Below are 23,440 nucleotides of genomic sequence, written 5' to 3'. Positions count from 1 at the left end.
GGAGAAGTCCGAGTGCCTGTTCCAGGATAGCTTCTCTGAGGTCTGTGGCCAATGTGGCTCTGAAGACTCAGTCTTCTATCTGAGCCATGGCACATGAGTTGTGATTGCAGAAAGTCAGCCAGGCCTAGAGTACCCTGTGTGCATGCCTGTCCTCAAGCATTTGCCAGTGACCTTTTCATTGCTGAGTAGGATTCCATTGTGTGGCTGCATTAGATGTTTATCCACTCGCCAGTTGGGCTATTTTCAGGTTTGACTAGTTTGAAGGAAACTAGTGAATGTTGATACACAAGTTTTTGTGTGGCCATTTTTCACTTCTCTTGGGTAAACAACTGCAGGTGGCATTGCCAGGTGATATGGCAAATGCACCTTCCACTTCATCAGAGTGGTGTGTCATTCGGCTATCCTCTCCAGCGGGGTATGCTGCATCCCCATGGCTCTGCTTCCTCGCCAACTCTTGATTTCATCAGCGCTTTAAATTCAAGGCATTCTGTGGGTGTGTGGCTACACCGCATGTGGTCTTAGTTTATGTTGTCCCACGGGCTAATGATGCTAAGCATGCTTCATCTTCCTATTCTTACCCAGGTGTTTGATCCAGAAGAAATGTCCCCAGATGACCTCTGGCTCCTGGATGACAGGCCCAGGCCTCCCCAGTCCTGGAAACTCCTTTGCCCAGAAACCCTCTCTCTCTGAGCTGTACTAGGAACATGACCCAGAGAGTTGCCCTGCCATAGAGCAGGCTAAGGACACTGAGCCCTCCAGGGAATCCAAGCAGACTCAGACTCCTTCCTGCCATGGTGCCCAAGGCACAAGGGCAAAGCCTGACAAACCTCTTGAAACACCCCAGAACCCAAGCCTTCTCCTGCCAACCCAGGGCGAGACCTGCCCCTTCTCTCATCTCTTCAGACATCAAAGCCTCAGGGATTGTCCCCTCCACTGGGACAGAAAGCCTCCATGGAGACCAAGGGGACACAGAAGTGCACATTGGAATACAGACTCTGGAGTGACTCACCTGTCTATGCAGGCTGATGAATTTCCGAGGGTCCCCATCTGCCCAGGGAGGGAGTTGCACATCTCCCAGAGCTGTCCCGTCCTGCATGCAGCCTGAGTGGGAAGTCAAACAGTAGGGATTGTGGTAAATGGGGACCACACTGGGCTAGGCACTGAGCACATAAGAACTGTGCTGTTGGGAGTGCCAGTTCTGTGTAGATCGAGTTCCAGCTGCATCCTACACAGGCCATACTGCTCCCTAAATCTGAAAGTTCCTTTGCTGCCTCCACAAGGTCCTTCTTATTTCATGCAGCACTAGAGTTCGACTTCCAAGTCATAAAAACAATCTTAGTGTCACCAATGTTGGTACATCTTCCTCCTCACTATACTATACCTTTTCAGCCTGGTGCTATTAACAATGCATGCTGGCACACACTGAGCACCCAACCTATGCCAGCTCCACAGGAGGTTCTTGGCACACATCATCTTACTGCTTCACTCCAACTCTATCACTTATGCACTTCCTCTCCATTTTTTCTTTTCCTTTTTTTTTTTTTTTTTGGTGGTACTGGGGTTTGAACTCAGGACCTACACCTTGAGCCACTCCACCAGCCCTTTTTTTGTGATGGTATTTTTCAAGACAGGGTCTCATGAACCTGAACTGGGCTGGCTTTGAATTGCAATCCTCCTGATCTCTGCCTCTTGAGCTAGGATTACAGGTATGAACTACCGGGACCAGGCTTCTCCGTGTTTTTAAAGAGAGGACAGCAGGGTTTTTACATGGAGATTCCCCAGATGGTAAGAAGAGGAACTTGGCTTCCAGCCAAGTCTCTCTCCTCCCCATTAGCTGCAAATTCTTGAACAAGTTGCTTGACCCCTTTGGGATTCAATTTTCACACCTGTAAAACTAGGGATAATGGCAGGAGGCACCTCACAGGATTAATATAGGATGACAAGAGAAAATACACACAACATGCTTTCAGTAGTTCCAGGCCTGTGACTGATGCCCAATAGATGGTCTTGCTCGAACCCTCCAGAGCCTTGATGGTACAAGTTGAACATAAACTTCCCCTGCTCTCTTGGGCCTGCAGAGCTGTGACTGGCTTGGTCATCTGAGCACTCAGTCTTAGCTCACCTGACCCCTCCCCAGACAGGTCCTTCCTGAGCACCAGAATAACACAGATCCCTCTGAGTCACTCTCAAGCCATCCTCCTACTTGCTTTCCTCACAGGATTTCTCAGCACCTGCCAGAGTTCACTTCTTTGTCTATATTTGGTATCCCCTTCTCTTCTCCCCTCTCAGAATGTAAAGATTATCAGGAAAACCCATCCCAGAGACCCAACTAAATCCCCAGGGCCTAAAAAAGGTGCCTGTATACCCCATCTTCCCATCACCCCACTTCCTCTGAGAACACCTGCTTTCTTGGCCTCTGTCCAATAAAGAAGCTTCTGTCATTTCTGTAGTTAAGCCTGCATGCCTTCCTCAAAGAGCCCAGCTGCACGGTGCTCTACCCCTCTGGCTGCCTAGCAGCCCTCCTCTCAACTTCCACCATCCCTGAGCTTTACCACATGCTCTGGGAACTGCTGTTTGGATTTGTCCACTTCTGTCCCCTGCTGCCTGACAATGGGCACTTGAGGATCCAAACACTGCCAAGCCCACCACATCCCATGGGTCAGACTTGCTGGCCATGGCTGGGTAGAGGTAGGTCATAAAAACTCCATGGGTATCTCAGCTGCATGTCCAGGGCTGAAAAACCACTGTACGAGGTTTTCTCACCTGTGCCCCCAGTGGCCACCCCTGGCCTGGCTCAAGGTGCATGCCTGTATGTGCTGTTTGCAGTGAGAAGGGGAGCCCTGCAGAAGAAGGGGAGCCCCAGGGAAAGGGAGGTCTAAGTCTGAAGGGGGCAATGGGACCAGCGCTGGAGTGCTCTCTGCAGCACCCGAAGCTTCCCTCCCCTTGCCCCTGCCCTGCCCCAGCTCTGACTACACATCCTCTCAGCAAATTGTCCCAACTTACCATGGTACACGTTTGCAGTGGAGGCTGCTGAGCTACATGTGGTCACCCGAGGGCCCATCCCCAGGACTGCCTGACTTTTTTGCCCCTGCTCTAAAGCAGGAAGATGGCCTGGTTCATCCAAGGCTGCAGGAACAAAGGGATCACCACCCGTTAGTCTGGCTGTGGTAGGACATGGTGCAAATGGGGCTGGTGAAGAGCCTGCACTTGCTCAAGGTGATGATGAAGCAGGACACTGCTAGACCTGGGCTACTACCAAGGTGTTCTGTTCCCTGACTGCCACATCACTGCAAACTGAGGCCTGGGACTCTGGGAGGAAAGGTCATAGCTAGGGTGGGGACTCAGTGCTCTCCTGTCCTCAATGACTGTCATTACACTCAGATACTGTCACCCAGCAGAGGTCTCACACCTACTACACTGGTCCTGGTGAGGGGCCTGCTCCTTGATTTGCCCAGCAGAGATACTGATAAGTCAGTTCTTGCTGCAGAGGTATAGGTGAGAGCCTGGGCTCCCTGTCTCCCCACTCCAGCCCACCTGGCCTTTCCCAAGTCTTCACTCACCAAACTCCACAGCATTGCAGTTGGTTAGGAACTCAGGCAGGTAGAAGAACTCTGGGGTTAACTCTCTGACGTCACTCATGTTCTCTTTGGATGCAGACTCCCACGTGTTCTTCACACTGTGGAACATTCTGTCTGCCACATCGAAGCTTCCGCCCTGTGAGAAGAGAAGCCAACATGATCAACTGCAGACACTTGGTCCATAGCTGGTCAAGCAGTAGGTAGACCTCTCTCCCTCTATCCATTCAGCCTTGGAAACATGGGCTCTGCCATTGAGACTTTCATCCACTCTCCCTACCCAGCCCAGGCATGTGTGCCATGGTTTCTTCACACATGCGTTCTCTCAATTGCTCTCTGGAATCTTACACCTTTGAGGGAGGATGCACAGTCTATGTCATTCAAGGGTCCCTTTTCCCCATCGTGAAAATGGAGTGCAGATCAAAGACTAGGTGACTTGGTCATTGATCTGATCGTTCCCCATGGTTGTTGAGGGCCACTCTGAATCAGGCACTAACACAAGGCAGCAAGGACAAGAATGACTAAGACCTGACTCTTGAGAGGCTCAGTCAAGTGTACAAGGTGGGAAATAAAGAGCCAACTAGAGGCTAAAGAGATGGGTCAGTCATTATTGAAGTTTCCAGGAGAGTCCAGTCTAGCAGCAATGAGGAAGCCAGAGCATGTTCTGAGCAGAGTATGAGGCCTCTTGCAGGAGCAGAAGTGGGAGAAGAGCTCGATAGGTGAGGGCCCTGGTGACATCCACTACCTCCTATAAGGCATTTGGTGTGGGAAAGAGGTAGGCAGGAAGGGTGTCTGGCCAAACGACCTCAGTCTTGACAAGAGAGAACAGAGTTGAAAGAACACGACCATTTGAGGGGCAGGAGACAGCACAAGAAGGACAGGCTGTCTATGGCACCTGCTAAGTTCAGCCTGGGTTCCAAGGCACATGGATGCAGGTGACCTGCCACAGCCCAAGCTGGGCATTTAGGGTTGGACCTCATAAGACTTAAGGCATGTTCTTTCCTTGGATGCCCTGGTTCTTTCATTTCAGTTGTCAGAGTGCTTCATTTCAATTGTTAAATTGACTACCATTATTCATCTGAGGGTCTTGGGGGGTTAAGGGGAGGCAGAGAGGCCCTTAGACCAGTCCCTGATAGGAGGAATGAAGATGTTAGAGGAGAGGGCCTTCAGAAAAGAGTTTCTGAAACTGGGCCTTGGGTCTACTCAAGTTTAAAGATATCCAAGGACCATTCACCTCCCTGGAATTCTGTCATTCACTTGTATCCACCAAGGCAGGGTCTTTGTTTAACAAGAACTTGTCTTCCTTCTGCCAACTTCTGCAGAGCACACATCTGCTATGAGAACAAAAGGTAGAACACACTCTTCAGCCTTCACTTTTCAGAGGGTGAGGATTCCCATTAGCATTTACTTAAGGCAGCATTGGGCAGCTTCAGCTACGGACAAAAACTAAGAGCAGGAAGAACCTTCTCATGGGCTATCTTAATACACACATAGCTGATTTCTTATAGCTCTCACAGCACTAGGAAGGAATTTCTATTTCCATTTTGCAGGCAGAAAACTGAATCTTCTTTGAGTGTACTGAATTTCCCAAGGCTGATAAAATGACAAAATGACAGCCTTGGGAAATGGAACAGTTGCAGCCAAACTCACAGATGCAACTTCAAGGGCATGCTTTGCCTGCTCCAGTTGCCTAGAGAAATCCCTGGGCCTTCGGACAAACTCATTCCACTATGTATGGACCAAGGTCAGCAGGGGGGTCTTAGCTCTTTCCAAGATGGGAGAACTTGCCACACACCTGGGGAGGGCTATATCTGGGTATCTTGGTGAGTATGGACAGGTTGGTCGATTTCCTGTGCCAGTCTAGTAGGTCCAGTGTGATCTATGGGCCATTCTGTGCTCAGGGATAGGGATACCAAGATAGCCAGCTGCTCATGGGGCAGTACATGGATAGCTTAGAGATGTGGCTCTTCCACATTAGGGGATGATGTCCACCATCAAATTTGAATGGAAATGAAAATAAAATGGGAGGAATCTAAATAAATCTGCACCTAATGAGTCACTCATTGAAATGTATTAAGAGATTTGTGTATTTGATCTGCAGCCTGAGCCTTCCATCCATAGGAAATTGATGGCTTCTCCCCATCCCATTTTTCCTTTTGCAGCTTTTATGAGCACTGATGGTAATCTCCTGAGAAACAATATGATTTGGTAATAAAAAGATTACCTGTATTAAATAAAAATAATATATACATATGAAATATTGTTAGTGCTACAAATCTGGTTAAAGATATTACCACAAAGAAAAATGTTATTTTTTTCACAGCTGTCTAATGTATTTTAGCAAAAGTAATATCTTTAAAACTTAAGCCTGTATTATTTATAAAGGAAGCAATAACTGATTTTCCTATTTCCTATATTAATAAATGTATTTGCATATATTTGTTTCAAAATTAATGGGTTTTCTCACATCTGCAATACAAAAGAAAACACCAAATTCCCTAGAAGAAAAAGCGGAGTCGCTTTGTTACTTGTATTGTAAGTCTGTGGGTTGACATAAACTGGTGACTGCTAGCAGTGAGGACTTGACGGAGGAAAGGTAGGGAAGAAAAAAAGGAAGAAAGGGCAAGGAGGAGAGACACACAGAGGTTCACAATTCAGGATGACAGCATGTCTACATAAGAAAGCCCAAATCCAAATGAAATAAAACAGCAACACAATTAAGCCTGGAGATTAGAAGGAAACAAAGTGATCAGAGAATTCCTGAATCAAGATCTACTCCTATTTTGATGATGCAGATATTCTTCAGTATCAAGACTAATGAATATGGGTGAATTCAACTGACATATTTGGTATATTGTAAGAAATTTTGCAAATGTCACAACATACTCCCAGCACAACAATAATAAAAAAAGAATAATGAATACTACATGTATTCAAATGGATGGTTAAAAATAATAGCAAGGTCATGGTTGTCAAAATGGAACAACTTCTTATTGGCAGAAGATTCTCCCTTGTGACATTCAAGCCAGAAGACAATGGAGCCAAGCCAGGACCAAGCCAGGGCCAGCGAGCTCTGAGGCAAAAAGTTATGGTCTGTGGCTTTTTGCCCATTTAGGACATCACTCATATGTAAAGACACCAGAAGCATATTTTCAATATTATAGGGCTCAGAAATAATATAATCTGAGGCATCTTTCCTCAGCTAAAATATGTTAAGAGTGCTTAGTCTTGCTAAGAAATGAAACAACATTCAGAGCAGTGTAGTGGGGAGAGAAGAGGCTGACAAGGTCAACTGCTGGACATTGACATAAGCTGAAATCAGGGAAAGGTGATAATTATGCTACATTTATTATATCTGCATACACCCTGGGAAGGACTGCTCCTTTTGTGTGTGCATACACAGTCTTTGTGCACCATGCCCTTGGAAAAGCACCTCCATCACTGCATTCTTAAACCCCTCTCCAGCGTGAGTAGGGAAGGACTCAGGAAAACACATCCAATTCTTGACCCACATTCCTAGGAAATTCAGACACTGAGTGTGCTCAAGGGCACCCAAGTACACAGATATTTTTAGAATATTGGTTAGAAAGTCAAATAGTCCTTCCAGGCAGGACTGAACCAAATTGACACTCTCATAATTAGATAATAGACTGATTCTACAAGCAGACTGACAACCTATTTGCACTGTAGATATTCTTCTAATAGTTTAAAAGTATCCTGTGAAAACAATTCACTTACAAGATCCTGTCTACAGTCTGTCTACCAAAAAGGCAGTGTGTCATGGATGAGAACACTTTGGCTCTGGAATTAGGCTGACTTGGTGGGAATTTCAGGATCCACTTACTTGTAGAATGAACATGAGTGAGTTCCTTAAACTCTTTAACCACTTCCTCCCTCCTCTGCAAACCTTGGGTGATTGTTGTGTCTGCGAAAACAACAATGTGTATGTGCGTGTGTGAGTGTGTGTGTCCGTGTGTGTGATGGTGCCTCATGTGGTACCCTAGGCACACAGAAAGTGGTGCCAAATGAATCAAGTCTTGTATCCCTTTTCCTGCACAGACTAGGGACTGGGAAACAGAGCTTGGACCCCAATCTCAGGGCCCCTGGGGAAGACAACTGGGGGCTCACAAAAAAGAAAAAGAGCAAGGGATATAAATTATTGAAAGTGGGAGGTGGGATATGGGGGCAGGGAGGAAGGGCAGGACCCTCCATGCTTAGGACATGGGCAGGAGGCTGGGGAAGGAAGGCTAACCAGCATTAGGATAGAGTGGGAAGCAGAAAGAGCATTATCAGAGCAGTTCCAAGGCAAGAACGGCACCAGGAAAAGGGTTGAATGTGGGAAGGTGAGACACAGCTGGATGCAACACTCCAAGGGCTTCTACAGAAACACGCCAGGCCTAACATGCACTGAAAAGCTAACCACCATGCGTCCCACCAGGCATTTAGGAAGTCCAGGCACCAGTCATTCCTGCTCTCAAATGAGGGTGGGCTGATGCCAGACTAACCACCTGTTCTCCTTGCTATAGGATGTGGCTGGTGGGATGCTGAGGTGACCTGCTATGAGGAGGAGAGCAGACATGCATGGAAGAATCCTAACTCATCCTCACAACCTCCTCCATCAGGATTAGGAAACTGCAGCTTAGTTACACACACTACCAATGAGAAAGTTCTAGAGCCAGGAGTTTGTCCCAGGACCATCAGACTCAATCACATGTACCTTTTCTAATAGTCTTTATTATGATCTTCATCATACCATGTTGGAACACCTGAAGGATTTTTGTCTAGTCACAGTTTTAGGCCCTTATGGACCTCATATCTTGGTGCTGTCTTTAGAATGTGACTACAGGCTTCTGGGCTCAGCACCATCCCAGCCCTGTGCAAAGCACTTGATACCAGGGGACAGCCACTAGCCTCCAAGGCAGGAGCTGGGCTGCAGGAAGCACATGAAGATGCCAGGAAGGGTCCATATAGGTAAAGCAGCCAGGATGAGCCAAGTCTATCCCAGGGTTCCTGGTTCTCTCTGCAGTTAGCATCTGCTGAACACAAAACCCAGCCATCTCTCCTTGGGTGGCTCTGAAAACCCTTCCCCACTGCTGGTAACAGCTGACTGCACACAGGCTGTGGCTTAATTAGCACAGCACTTTATTTTTGTTTCTTATTAAATGCAGCAGCCGCCAGCAGCTTCGCAGGCTGCCTTACTGGCCCCACCCATGCTGGGTCTCATCTCAGGCCTGAGGGCAAGTGGCACTTTTGCTGGGGCAGAAATGGCTGGGATGGAGAAGGGGGTGGCCTCACCAAGACTCAACTTTGTTGAGGCTTACAGACTGGCTTTAAGCAGGCCAGAAGCATGAGAACTTACAGCCCACTGGGACTGTTGTAAGGGGGACCAGTCCCCAACTCCAGCAGACAGGAGCAGCTCATACTTCCTGGGGAGGAGGGATAATGGAACTCATGGCTGACACGTGTCTGGTCTCTGCCTCCAAGTGCCATCTGCTCAGATCACACAGCACACACATATAAGTTGGCCCTCCATATTCAAAAGATCCACATTTGTAAACTCAACCAACTGCAGATCGAAAATATTTGAGAAGAAAATTACATTTGTCCTGCCTGAACAAATGCAGACTTTTTTCTTGTCATTATTCTCTGAACATACGTACAATACTTATTTATGCAGTATTACTTTGTATTAGGTATTAAAATAGCATAAATATGGTTTAAAGTGCAGGTTCTATGCAAACACCATGCCATTTTATATAAGGCACTTGAGTATCCATGGCTTTGGGGTCTCTGTGTGTGTGGGGGTCTGTGGGGAGTCCTAAATCCAGTCCCTCATGGATACTGAGGGAAGATTGTACCATATTTTCTGGACTGTAAGACTCTGCCATTATAATAACAGGTCAGGGGCAGAAAAACAAATAGCAATAATAGAGGTTATGCCCCACTTCTGAGAACATCCCAAACTTAATGACATTTAAACATGAGAGGAATGGAGCACCCCTCCACCAAATTCAAAATGTCTCACATTGCAATTCTGACCCTGTGTGTCCCAGGGCTGTCCACAGCAATCTGCACAGCACACAATGAGCCAACCAGTGCCCAAAGAGTTCTGTGCCTGCCTGTCAGCAGCCCAACAAGCCACAGTAGGCATGTCACACGAGCACATAGCTCATGACAGAAAAGGCACTCCATGTAGAACCACCATGCTACATGTCACCAGCTAGCACAGTGCATGCCTGCCGCAGCACTATCTGACTGCCCACGTCACGCTGCATTCATGTGTGCCTGTGTGTCACATCACACAAAGGAGGGACTCCATTTTAAAATATGATCTTGAAAATGGTGTATGTCCCTCCCCCCACTGTCTCCTCTGGGCAACCTCCTTACTTTATTCATAATGACTGCTTTAGGTTCAGTGTCCCCAGGGCCAGAACCCTTCGTCATTCCCTGAGGGACCTCTGGTCAGTCACATAACCTTTTGTACTTGGGAGACCAAGATTAATTACAGAACACTCTTGCAGCAAATGGGCCCCCTGAGATGATGGCACATGGAAGGCACAGAAGTCCACTGTAGCATTCTTCACAACAGTCAACAGGTAGGTGCAACCTGACTGTGGGCAGGTGAGCAGGTAATGGAATGAGGTGGACACTCACAATGGAATATTCTTCTGTCTCAGGAAATTCTGACATAGGTTACAACATGGATGAACCTTGAGGACATTGTGCTAAGTATGACAAGTCACAAAAGGACACATGCTCTATGATCCCATTTACATGAGACTTACAGTAACCAAATTCATAGAGACAGAAGGTAGGTAGTGTTTGCCGGGGGCTGGGGACATGGATGATAGGAGAGTTAGTGTTTAGTTGGTACAGCTTGAGTTCAAAAAGACTAAAATAGTTTTGGAGATGGATGGTGACAATGGTTGCATAACACTGTGATGTACTTAATATCAGTGAACTCTATACTCGAAATGGTTAAAGGGTAACTATATATAGTCTACCATAATACCAAAGTTAAAAAAAATAATAATACATGCAAGGAACTTGATAACATCTAGGGATACAGTAAGTGCTTAGTGAGTGTTCCAGGCTGGTGCTGTTATGTAAAGATCTTTGGAGGCAGCGTTTAACCCACTGCCTTTATTTCACCAATAAGGAAATTGAGTCCCAAAGAAAGACATTTCTGCTCAATGTCAGAAAGCAGAGCTGAAGCTGTAATGCCCTGACCTGAGTTTCAGCCTGGAGTACAAATGGTCACCCCCTACACTCTGGCTCATTCACACTAGTGGGTAAGAGGCACAGTTTGCTCAGTGCAGAATTTAAAAAATGTGCACTTGCTGGTGCTGATAACTCATATGCACTGGCTCTGGTGTCTAGCAAATGTGGAAAGCCTCACTGCATGTGTTCTGCAGCTTCCCCATTCTTTTTATAAGAATAAAAAACCTGTCCATGGTCCAAATGGAAGTTGGAAGTTAGTTAGTGCCTCAAGCTGCTGAGACTAGGGAGGCTCCTTTCTTGGAACCACAGGGGGCAAAACAAAGGTTTTGTGAGAAGAAACAGTCCTGCTCCTTAGGAAGTAGGTGAGATGGACAGAAGACCCCAGAATATTCCTAAAGAGGTTTGGTGAGGCATAGGACTCCCAAAGGGGAGTCTGGCACATTCCCTCTATAGATGTGGCCTTTGTACCCACTCCTGTGAGAAGATCTAAAACTCATCTTTTGTTCTATGGAAAAAGCAGAAGATGGCTGATTCTTCAACTGGTTTCAGAGGGCTTGGACCTGCTGTGACCCGCTAGAGGAGTTGTTTAAAGGTCAGAACGTAAGACAGAACCAGGGGCACACCTGGAGAGCCCAGATGATTCCAACTTGAATGGGCCAATCTGCCAAACCAGACCTGAGCCAAAAACACAAGGAGTCACATCAGAGACTTCAACATGGGGGTCCAAGGTACTCCCAAGTACCATCTAAAAGCAGGTAAAGCAGGTAAAGCAGGTAAAGTTGGCTCTGACCATCTCACACTCAGTGAGACCATCTCAAACTAGTTTGGCCTGATTGGACCAAACTGGCTAAAATAAGCTCAAACTAGTGATTAGTTTCAGAGTGGCCATTATCCAAATATCTGCATGGGTTCATAGTACACCTGTTTAGTCTGGCTCGTGCTGTGCTGGAATACTTTAATGTAGTCCAGACTGCCTTAAATTAGCTTAAACCAGAGACCAGCTTGAACAAGTTCAGAGCTGCTTGGATTAGATCTGCCCCATTGCAAAGAGAAGAATGGAACAAACAGTGATTGATCACTCCAGGCAGGGGCTTTCCCTACATTTTCTCATTTAATCTTCTTAACAGCCTGGTGAGATGAGCATAGTTAACCCTCATTTCCAGGAGTAATGTAACTTGCAGAATATTTTGTATATATTAAGTGGCAGAGGTGGGATGTAAATCTCATGGTGGAAGCTGTCTCTGTTTCACTCCATCTCCTCCCAGTGTGAAAAGACCCTCGGCAACAGGTAGAGCTGGGCTTCTGGCTTTAATGCACTCAGCCAAGGGAACATGGGAAAGCCTTGAGAGCACCCTGAACATGTAAACATTTAAACTCCCTGGATGAAAAGCAGTAACGGAATCCATCACCATCATCAGCAACAGTGATCATCATTTCTTGTGGATTAATGAGCAACATCTGGATAGGATTCCTGGCACGGGAGGCAGCTCTGGGGCCATTCATTCTCCAAACCAAACTTACTTAAAATGCTTGTTGCCTGAGAAAGGCTCAGGGGACACACATTTATTATTTCTGAGTGAATTTCCAGGGAGAGGGGGTTATACAATGTCTAGACAAACCACACCGTGAAGGAGAGAGGAGCCTGTGCCAAGAAACAGAAGACAGAAGAGGGTTTGCTCCTTACTGGGAAAGGTGCCTTGACTTTGCCTTCCCACTCCTGACCCAGAAGGCTCAGGAGTTAGCTTCAGTGCTGACCCAGAGTGGCCCTTGTTCTCTCAGGGGCAATGTCCTGAGGGACAATAGGAGTGATCTTGCTGGTGAGGTCACACCAAAACACACAGTTTCTTGGACACATGTACTTCTCCAGGATGAGACTCAGGTATTGCAGATAGTCCATGTGTTCAGAGGACCTCTGTCCATGTGGCTCAGGTCTTATTCTCCACAGGACCACTGCAAGATCTGAATCAGGTCAGCCACAAACTCAGTCCTGTGTGTACCTACTTTGTAATCAGCTGAGTCAGCTGGCTGCAGCTAGGTTACCTGATGGCTTTTCACATTCTAAACTGTGCCTCTGGGATGCAGGATCCCATTGATAGGGTACAGGGGAAAGAGAAACAAGGAGCTTTTCAGCACCCTTTCAATGATGCCCATGAGGAACTCGGCCTTCAGAACTCCACATACCTTGGGCACCACCCATTTGGTATTCAGACTTCTAGCTCCTTTAAGATTGCCAGGTAAAATACAAGAGGCCCAGATAAATGTAAATTTCAGATAAACAACAGATAATCATTTAGCATCAGTCGTCGTTTATCTGAAAATACCTGTTCATCTGGAATTCAAATTTAACTAGGCAGCCTGTATTTTTATTTGTGAAACCAGGCAACCCTAAGCTGGCACAATGGTTTGTTAGTTTACCAGTTGGTAAGCTGAGTAGTTTCATTCCCTGGGTTGGCTGTTTGTTTCTGTTGCCAACCATTTTGTTTGTCCTTTGGAGACTTTCAGCTTGTACTTAGCACAGATTTATGCATTCTGGTGTTTGGAGTCACATGCATTGTTCCTGTGTTTGTTTTTCTAATCTTTCACTGCTTGCTTTTCTCGTCTACACAATTCCTGATCTCCTTTTCCACTACATCTTATTTATGCCTAGCATTTTTTTTCACATCTCTTATTCTTTGTTATTTAGAGTCTTTATGCAAGATTCTGCTGGGCAGAAGTGGTGAAGAAAAGGGTGGTTAAACCAGAATCTAGGAGCCAACATCAAGTGAGAATCACCAGTTAAGGACAAAGTTTTTAGCAGAGGGGTCTATCTTTATAGAAGCCCAAGTCATAGTCTGTGTACAGCTGTATGTGTGCATGCACACATATGTGTACAGGAAAAGTGTGTGACAGCTCACCTGCAAAGAGCAGAAGGCCTGGGTGAAGGGTGGCATCCGGACCAGGTAGGAGGCAACAATGATGGCTGAGGAGTAGTGAGTGTAGTAGTGGCACTGGACAGTCATGTCTCCTGCAATGAAAGTACATGCCTGAGGGCTTCGGCCCCACCTGGAGACAGCAGACATGCAGGCTACTCTGTGATTGAGAACAGTACCTTAAAAATACACTCATTAAAGTTTAGGAAGTGAGTAGATCTAAGAAAAATATTCAGGCAATAAGAGAACAGATAACACATGAATGTGGTGAGTATTGTGAAGGTGAGGTACAGATGGACAGAGTTTTGAAACTGGGTTCTTGAGCCAGTCAAGTCTAAGCTGTGCCATTTAGAGGCTATGATCTTGAACAAGTTCTTTAAACTGTCTGAATTTCAATTTCCTTCCCTTTGGAATGGACCATTGTCTATGTGAATGTAGACTGGCCTGCACCTGGTATATAGCTAGTACTGAGTTCCCTTGGCCTTTGCCTACTTTTAAATATGGAGTCAGTAACTCTTAGCATAATTCTTTTCCATCATAGATGGACATTAGAATCACCCAGGTTGGGCCATGCCACAGGCTGATTTAAATTAGAATTTCTAGAGGTGAGATCTGGACTTTGGTATTTTTAAAAAGTTCTTCCAGGTGATTTTTCCATGTAGCCAGGATGCTAACCACTATTCAAGTACAATCATTTGTAGACTGGGTGACCACCTAAATCATTGTTTACCATTTCAAAGCATTCAAATGAACAGCATTGCACACAAAATAATCAAGCTGGAATCTACCCACCTTCAATTTTTTCAACTTCTTTAAACCTCTGGATAAATTTCAGCTTCCTTTCCTTGGTCTGAGCCCCCATGGGCTTTGAAAGATCCCGGAAAGTCTTGGGATTTGTAAAGTTCAACGTCTAGAAAGCAGATATGCATCTGGTGTTAACTCCCCACAGCCCTCTGGTGCCCCAAGAGCCATGGTCTTTAGTTTTATGGTTCCCTTTATTGGTTTATTATCATTTGGTCTGACCCACCTCTGGTGATTAGCTGGCTAGCCAGAGTTTTATGGCCCCAGAGTCAGTGATCCACAAAGACTTAATAGGGGAGAGATGGGAAATAAGAGGAGGGGAAGATTGAGTTCATGCTGAACCTGTTCCAAGTTGACCCAAATCAGAACATGACCACCGGTTATCAAAAAGAGGCTTTTAAAAGAATCCCTGTTGCCTATGAGGCATTTGGCTCTTGCCCTTATGAAGTAATTTACTCCAACAGTTCAGGGTCCCTGCTTAGAATCAAACTGATTTTACAGGAAGCTGGAAGTCAATTGTTTGGGGGAAGACATGAGAGGAACAGCTTAATTTTTCTGGAGGCCCACTCCCTTCTGGGCAGTGAAGGAATGTAATACTGGTCCTGCCTCTGACCTTGGGAATACACCACAGTGGGGACAGGAAGAGCTTCAGAGCCAGGTGTCCTCAGAGATGGTTTCTTTTAGCAGAGATGTTCTGTGTGTTGGTGGAGGGCAAGTATTCTGGGGGTTTGCATTTCTTTACAGGAGGAGATGTTTCTTTATAAACCTTTCTTTTCACTAGCAGGGAATTCCCACAGTTCTTCTGGGGTAGAGGGGTTTACCACCTCAATTGCCTGCAGAAGCCAGGCCAGGGAAAGAGGTCCTAGTAAGTGATAGAAGGGACTCACAGAGACATACTTGCAGCTTCTGCTCATCTTGCCAGTTCAGAATGCTTCCATAGTTGCCAGATCTTCTGATTTTCCAAAAGATATTGGAATTCCAGATTTTTAGGAGAAATCTCCCAATGTTTAAGAGAAATCTCCCAATGTTTAAACAGCAGTAAGCAATCCAAAATTTAAATACAAGGTATGGGCTAAGCAGAAAGGACTTACAAAATAGCTACCGCATTGCAAAGTGTGAGTTAACAGTGGGATTTGTAAGTTTCACATTTGAAAGGCATTGACCTCAGATGGACCATGTGCTGGGTGAGAAAAGTTTGCTGTGTTCTGTGTCTTAAGTGGAAATGGGTAGTCACAAAATAGTGAGTCTCCCTATCCTAAATCCTGGGCTTTGCCATCTAAGCATCTCTAGGCAAGACTGGCCAGGCTGGTCTGAACCAATGAACTTCTGTCCCTCATAAATGGCTCAACACATTCTCCACTGACCAGATCCCAGGAGATCAGGACCCTGCCTTATGGCCTAGTTGTCACTATGCAGACACACACATCACTTATGTGTAATATTTCTTCATCCCCGTCCCCCTGTCTGCTGAGGTCTAAGGATGGAGGTCAAAAGAGATGAGTGAGCTGTCTTGCCATCAGCCTCCCCTGTTGCTATGTGTCTCAGCCCATATGTTAGGTGGAGCCCAGTTACTGGGACCAAGCTACAAGGAAAATGGGTTTTCATCTTTGTCTCTGTCTCTGACTCTTTCTTTCTCTCTCTCCTCTTCTCTCTATACCTGTTAATTCTGGGAACAGATTCTACAGCCCATCTCACTGTGGCTGCAGTGCAACTCCAGTGGCCCATGACAGCATCTCAGAAGATGGGTTGCAGTTGTCTTTATCAGTGAGTGAGCCAAGAACACATTCCCATCAGGCATGTGCTAGTCATGCTGATCACCCCATGGGCAGAGCTGGGACAGGAATCCAGATAGCCAAACTCCAAAGGCTGCCATGGGGTCAAGAGCACCCAGCAGCCTTGAGGCCCAAGTACCCAGGTCCAGAACATGAACCTCCCAGCAGAGACCATGCCTACTGATTAGAGCACTCTGTAATCCACGTATAAAAGCCTCAGGACACCTGTGGCATGTCCACGATAATGTCTTACCTCAGAGGTGTAGTCAGCAAGGACCCAGGGGAATACTGGGTATTGCATGTAGTCATTGTAGGTCCTCCCAGCCAGGGTGTTGAGGTACATGAGGTACTCAAAATTGCTGATGTCCCTTTTCTATCAGAGACACAAAGAGGGGATAAAACAAATGTGTTTGATAGCCTCCAGAGGCCTAACCCTCAGCCTCAGCAGCAGACCCTGGCTCCATGGTGAGGACAGGCAAGTGGCATCTATGCTCTTTCCCTACATCTTGAATGGGAGCCAGCTCCAATTCAGGGTGACACACCCTGACTTCAATGTGAACTGAATCAAGTATATTCAGGGATCTATGTAAGCCAGAAAAAAGAAAATACAGTTCAGCCATCAAAAGCCAAGAATAAAGCATTCTTCTGTGTTAACTCAGATGTGGCACTTGAAAGCTGGTTAAAACTCTGGTAAAAGTTCTCTAGTGAACTTGTTGCTGACCCTTTTATGTTTAGAAAAATCAGCTGATGGGAGTAGTGGACACAGAGAAAGGGACCTCACCCTGGATGATTGTCTCTTTCTGGGACATTGAGAATGGCCTTTTTCCCTGTCCCTCTCTGTCAGGATAACAATGTCTCTTAGAAGCTGCCTATCTTAAGATGAATGGTCACAAATGGAGGCAGGGACTGCATTTGGAAAAAAGTCACCAAAATCACCTGGTGAATAAGCAGTTCAGTAGGGCTACCTGTAATAGGGGACCTGTATGCTCAGGGTCTTCCCTCTTCTCAGTTTGCTCCTTGAAAGAGATTTGGGACATCTGTGACCAGTAATTACTTTCCCATAGCCACATGATCTCTAGGGCTGACACCTTGTTTCCCTTCTTCACTGAGAGCCCAGCTGATGCCAGCTCATCTAGGCTGGAAGTCATGAGTGTCTTCCCAAGAACAAGAAGTAACACGTGTGAATACGCCAAATGTATGTGTAGGTGCTACCTTCAGGACTAGGGAGTGTGTGTGCATACAAAAATATTTATTCCCCAACTCTGACTCCAATTCTCAAAAATTACCCCCCTTTTCTGAGATCTTGTCAGGGGAAGATTTGGGACATTTGGTAAATTAAAAACACAGGTTCCCTTCTTAATTAAAACTGCACACTTCCTCTCGCTGGGCCTGAGCTCCTCTCTGGCTTTTATCCTCAAAGGGTTTCCTTCTGGAGGAGTCATTGTACCTGCCACCTCTGCAGCATAGTCCTGTCGAAGCCGGGTTGTCTCCTGTGGGACAGAAAACCACAGTGGTGATCAAATATCCCAAAGCATGAACATGAATGGAAGAGGTGGGGCTTTGAGGGAGAGACAGTGACAGGGCCTTCTTGAGAGCCCCAGACTTTCCAAAGCCCATGGTGGCTCTCAGGGCCAGTTACAGTGAGCCCATTGTTCGGGTTTTTCTTGCCCCACCCTGCCCACATCACTGTTCCACTCCAGAACATGCTACTGCCTTAAGCACAGCTCATGGAGTGGAAAGTACTCAGACATTCAAAGGAGGACTTGAGGGTCTCATTCACCACCCACAACAATTTCCCATGGCCACATCTCAGCCTCCTTTGCCCCCACCTCCTCTTTCGACATTGAGTATAACAAGTGTATAATTGATAATGCAAAGATCATGGAAGGCCATGAAATATGAGTCTCCAAACTACTGCTTCTACTCAAGAAACATTCACAGTCACCAGTTGCTAGTATGTCATTCCACAAAAATTTTACCCATTTGCCTGCTTATATGTTTGCATTATTTTAATTTTAATTCATCATACATGGGGTCATATTTTATGCACATTTTGCCCTTTGCCTCACTTGCTCAACAACACTCCTTGAGACCAGCTGGAGTTTATTTTTATAGCCTCAGGACACCTGGGGTGGGCTTTGTCCTCACAAATGGTGTTTCCATGTCTACCTTAGGACATAGATCTCTGGAGACTTCTGTGAGTGATATGAGACAGATTTCTAGCTATAGAACTACTAGGTTAAGAAGTATGAGCATTTTCAATTTTGCTACATATTGCCAAACCATTCTCCTAAAAGACTGTACACTTAACACATACAAATTGAACCAAGGAAATAAGCATTGTTGGCCAATCTGGAGGAAAGACTTTAAAAGTGTTAGCAAAATGTAATGTTAGGAAGAGCATGGGGAGGGATCCTGTCCACCTGAAGTGTCCTTCCTGTTCAGTAAAGATTTCCAGAGCCCTGTTCTTCAACCTCCATGTGTCCTTCCTTTCCTTTTCCAGCTGTTTTCTTCCTCCTGTGTCTCATACTCTCAAGACTGGGTCTCTGCTCAAGACATTCCTCCAAATCAAACCATATCTCCTCATTCTACCTATCTCTGCCACAGCCCTGTTCAGACACCCACAGCCTCTTCTCTCACCTGCTCTCCCTGCTATGCCAGGCCTGCCAAAATGCCCCAAGCCTCAATCAGGACAAGCCTGGCTGCTCAAATACCCCAGTGGGGCCATCACCCCTTCACAGCCCCACCATCAATCACTGTCCTGGGTTGCCCATTCCTCTGCATCGATTCTTTTCTTGATAGACTTTTCATAGGCATAAAGCAAATCCAAGGCTGGGATTCAACGCTTCCTCTTCAATAGAGAAATCAACTATTTGATCCATTTCAACAATTACAAGAATACCAAACAGAGGCAAAACATGGTCAAATTTATTGCATGAGATGCAAAGGTTCAAGTGAAGATTCAGTTCTCAGGCTCAGTCTGTGACCTTGCCAGCTTCCTAGTTAGTTCTACAAGTAACCTCACGCTTCTCCAATGACTGTAAATGAGGGTAGAGCCTGGGCTGGAGGCAGCAAGGTCACTACCTTGAACCCTAAAAGATTCTGAAGGCTGTCTTCAGCCTTCCAGAGCCAGGAGCATATGGTCTTGGCACGCTAAAGCCTTCTAGTCTTACTAGTCTATTTTAGAATGTGAAAGAAAAGTAAGATCAGGGGACAAAATGTGGCCTGTCAGGGTTTGGGAAATGAGAGGCAGCCTCTGATGTCCTCCCTTTCAGAAAAGGTTCTAGAATTTTGCCTATGGTCATTTGTGATGTTTTCATCATGTAGAATGACATGCAGAAGAAGAAGGCATTTCATGCTCAATCCTCATACCACCGGCTATGAGATCCAAGGAAGACCCATCTGAGAAAGACACCATCACCAGTGACAGACATCTGGCCTAAAGTGAGCTCTACTTCTAAAATACTGCTCCTCGATTGTATTCACTTGAAACCAATCACAGACCTCTTGAAATAGTCTGTATGAAAGGAGTAAGTACCTGATGATTAATGAGAACAGTTGATAAACTGCATTGTCTATCGTTATCAGGTATGTCTTAGATTAGACAGGATGTCAAGCATGGCTTTGGGCTTTCTAAAGCTCTCCTGGGTTCTAGGTGAGGCTATGCTGGAAAGAGGAATTTGGAAGAGGAAAATCTGAATCCAAATTCAATCTCTGTCATTTGATTGAGGGATCTTGGATAAAAACACCAGGACTCTGAAGAGTTCCTCATCCTTCCATCTGCTGACCAAACTTACATAGGAACATGGGGAAAGCAAGTGTGGTCATATTTCTGGGAAAGGCCAGTGCAGGAGTAGGCACAGATTCCCTCAATAGGTGTGATTCTGGCAGAAGGTGACATTGTTCAGAAGCAGGGGAGATTGTTTTCTACTCTGGAATAAAGAAGAGTATGGTAGCAAGAATGGGGTCCCACTCTGATTAAGACCTGCTAGCTCTGCCAATGGCCTTCTGGGAGATCTTGGAATAATCACACAATGTGTGAATTAGTTTACCCAATACATGAATTAGATCAGCCCCGTGGGCATCTGAGGGAGGAGCTCCCAGGGTTTGTTGGGGTGTCTGCATTGAGTTTCAGGACAAGAGTCTGGGCCTTGGGGAACTGGGAGTTGAGTTTAGATTAACAGAAGAGCCCAAAGCAAAGGAGGACTAGGGAGGTTACCCTGCCTAGCATGGATCCCACAGAGGATGTACTACTGGCACTATCAACCCATCCATCCTCTCCCCATTCTTAGACATACCACCATCCACCACTCTGACAGATTACTTCCAAGACCATCTCCAAATCAGGATTTCTAGCTCAGTAGCTAGACCCAATTCAAATGTTTCCTTCCTTATTCTGAGGGATGATTTTTACCCATGATGCTTCATTTTTTAGTCAAATCTATGTCCTTTGCTCCTTAGAAGTGCTTTAGAAATTCATTACTGCTGCCATATGGCCTTGGAGCTTCCAGGCCCCAAGCATCACAGGATCAGTGCCCTTGGTTAGTCTGATGGACTTGCTTCAATTCTACCCCCTTGGGACAGTTCTGCATGACCAACACTCCAATCCATCTGAAAGCCAGGCCTCAAATGGGTGACAGTGAAGAGCAAACCAAAGCTATATCCTAAGAACTTTCATGTTTCTTAAGAGGGGCTAGCACAGTAGCTTACAGCTGGGCCTTCAGAGGTTAGTCCCCAGACCAAAAGGTCTCTGCCAAGGGAGTCATCTGGCTGAAGGCTGTGCTCTCTCAGTACAGGCAGGAATCTGGGGATCTCTTTCCCTTCATCTCTGGGATTAGTCAACTAGTCTAGGCCAACCTGGTAGACCTGGAAGAGGCCCTGAAGTTTCATCTGGGCTTCTGAGCTAAAGCAGACACATTTCCCTGTCCTCCTGCCTCTCCAAGTTCTCCCAAGTTGTGCTGCCTATTTGTACACACCTGTAATCCCAAATAGATGGAAGGTGTAGGTAATAGAACACAGTCCAAGACTGGACCTAGGCAGAAGTGAGAGACCCTATCTGAAAAAATAACTGAAGAACATGATGGAATGGGTTAATGAGTGACTTGCGGTCTGATTCCTAAACTAAGAAGTATCAGAAAAACAAAACCACGATGAGAAAAAATTCACTCATCTTGACAAACTGTAAATCCATGACTGCCAGTGAGTTTAAGCTGCTTTGAAGGACAGGGCAACCTTCACTCTCAAACATTCTTTGCCTGGGCCAGTTTTCTGAACAGAAAAGACAACTACTGGCTGCTATCTGTCCTTTAAATCAATACTGGGGGTAGGGGGCAGTGTGTGACATGAGCATTCCTCTGAGAAGCAAAAGAGACTGGCATTATAATCACATTCCTACCTCCACCCCACCCCCAGCCTTTTTTTGATCCTCAGAAGCAAAAAAAAACCTCGGAATGATTTTCAGATTTAGGTAATAGGTCAACAGAAATCCATTAGGAGATGGACAAATACTTTCAAACCAGAGAGTTCCCCTTTGGTTAATTGGATATTGACCCTTTCTGTTACAACTTTCTTTCTTTCATCATTTCCCTAACATGTAGAAATGTTGTATTCAGTTATAGACCTAATAACACTTGGTAATTGTCTAACTCGTCACAGATTACACAGACTTTTCTCCAAGTATCTGATTTTCACAAAGACCCATTTCCTCATCTGTAGATGAGGATGATGGCTACCTCACTGGGCTTCGTGAAAGGGTCAAAACTCTGCTAATCAAAGGGGGAAATCTCTGGTTTGAAATAATATATATGTCATCTCATGGAGAAGAAGTGATATACAGACCAGAGAAGTGTGGAAATCACTGTTGGTACCCACTCTAAGGCCTGGCAAGAGCAGGAAGTCACTGTTGGTACCCACACTAAGGACTGGCACACGCTGAGAGGCACGAGGGCCCTGCCTCTGGTGAGTATGCTCTTTCCTCAGAAGGGGAAAAAGAACCAAAATCAAACAAAAACGATATAAAAAAACCAGTGCAGAATACATTAACAGCCAGCTACCAGGAAAACTGGCATATATTTGGAGACATCCAGTTAAAAAAAGGAGCACTAGCAAATTTACCAAATTGTTATTGGGTCACCATGCCATGCCATAAGGCGAAGTTGTGGATGCACTAAATGTGAAGTTTCCTTCAGATGCCAAAGTTACAGAGGGTTTTAATTTTATAAGGTTCTATAGTGCTGTACTTTAAATCTAGTTATCTTCTTATATATTTTCTTCTTTAAAATGTTGATTTTGTTTTTGCTTGCCTGCATTTTATGATTTTTACACTATTTATTTTCTAACTTAAGTTGCATAGTTTGTGTATATGCCAAGAAGTATATTTGGGGCTGATGGAGTGACTCAAGTGGCACAGCACCTGTTTAACAAGTATTAGGCCCTGAGTTCAAATCCCAGTACAACCACCAAACAAAAAAAAATACTTTGGACATAGAATTTTGAGTAATTTTTAATTTTTCTAGTTATCTGTATTTGTTAATTCATTTAAATTCATTTACTGCTTACACTAAGTAATGCATCTTATTTTTGGACTAAAAACATAAAATAGTAGTAAGTTCATGAATTCAAAATTTTTATAGTTCTTTCATTTAATGATACATTTTAGTCATATTTCTGAACTAATATTATTTCTTTTCTTTTGTACTTTCCAAAATTTTAATTGCTTGGGTTAATTTTGGATTTGAAATGGTTTGATTTACTTGCTAATTATTTGCTTTCTAATCCATGTCCAAATGGAGAAATTTAGAGCGTTCTAGTTTTATAGTTACATATTCAGTTTCTAATTTTCCTGTTATCTTATTATCTGCAAAATAGTAAGAGACAAAAAAGGCCCATGAATGCTCCAAAATATTCACTGTAGCCTGATTCATGATAGGGTGGCATTGCAAGCAAGAAAACCCAAATCCCCAGACTCAGTGCTGCACATCCATTCAGATGTAGATTTCAGAAACAACAGATCAGCCTTTAACGACATCAAATCAATTGGCATAAAGAGAAAGAAAACTGTAAGATAATATCTTTAAAATTCAAGTAAAAAAACAGAAGACAGCCCTCTCCCAAACCAAAGAACAGAAAAAAATACATTGACAAATTAGAAGGAAGTCAAATG

General features: G+C 45.1%; 1 protein-coding gene across 9 annotated transcripts in view; it reads right to left on the bottom strand.

Moving 5' to 3' along the window:
• Positions 1-23,440, bottom strand: part of Wdfy4 (WDFY family member 4) — a 293,488-nt gene that overhangs the window by 23,392 nt on the left and 246,656 nt on the right. For all 9 annotated transcript variants that reach the window (XM_074079382.1, XM_074079385.1, XM_074079383.1 and 6 more), the window contains 6 exons: positions 17,726-17,768; positions 16,532-16,651; positions 14,498-14,615; positions 13,691-13,800; positions 3,561-3,714; positions 1,010-1,101 (listed from right to left, as the gene is read on the bottom strand). In XM_074079382.1, the coding sequence (XP_073935483.1) occupies positions 1,010-1,101; positions 3,561-3,714; positions 13,691-13,800; positions 14,498-14,615; positions 16,532-16,651; positions 17,726-17,768 (637 nt within the window). The remainder of the gene's footprint in view (positions 1-1,009; positions 1,102-3,560; positions 3,715-13,690; positions 13,801-14,497; positions 14,616-16,531; positions 16,652-17,725; positions 17,769-23,440) is intronic.

Source organism: Castor canadensis, chromosome 7 (genome assembly GCF_047511655.1).
Source record: "Castor canadensis chromosome 7, mCasCan1.hap1v2, whole genome shotgun sequence".
NCBI lineage: Eukaryota > Metazoa > Chordata > Mammalia > Rodentia > Castoridae > Castor > Castor canadensis.
The sequence above is the reverse complement of the archived record's forward strand: the minus strand, read 5'-3'. Positions and strand labels throughout refer to the sequence as shown.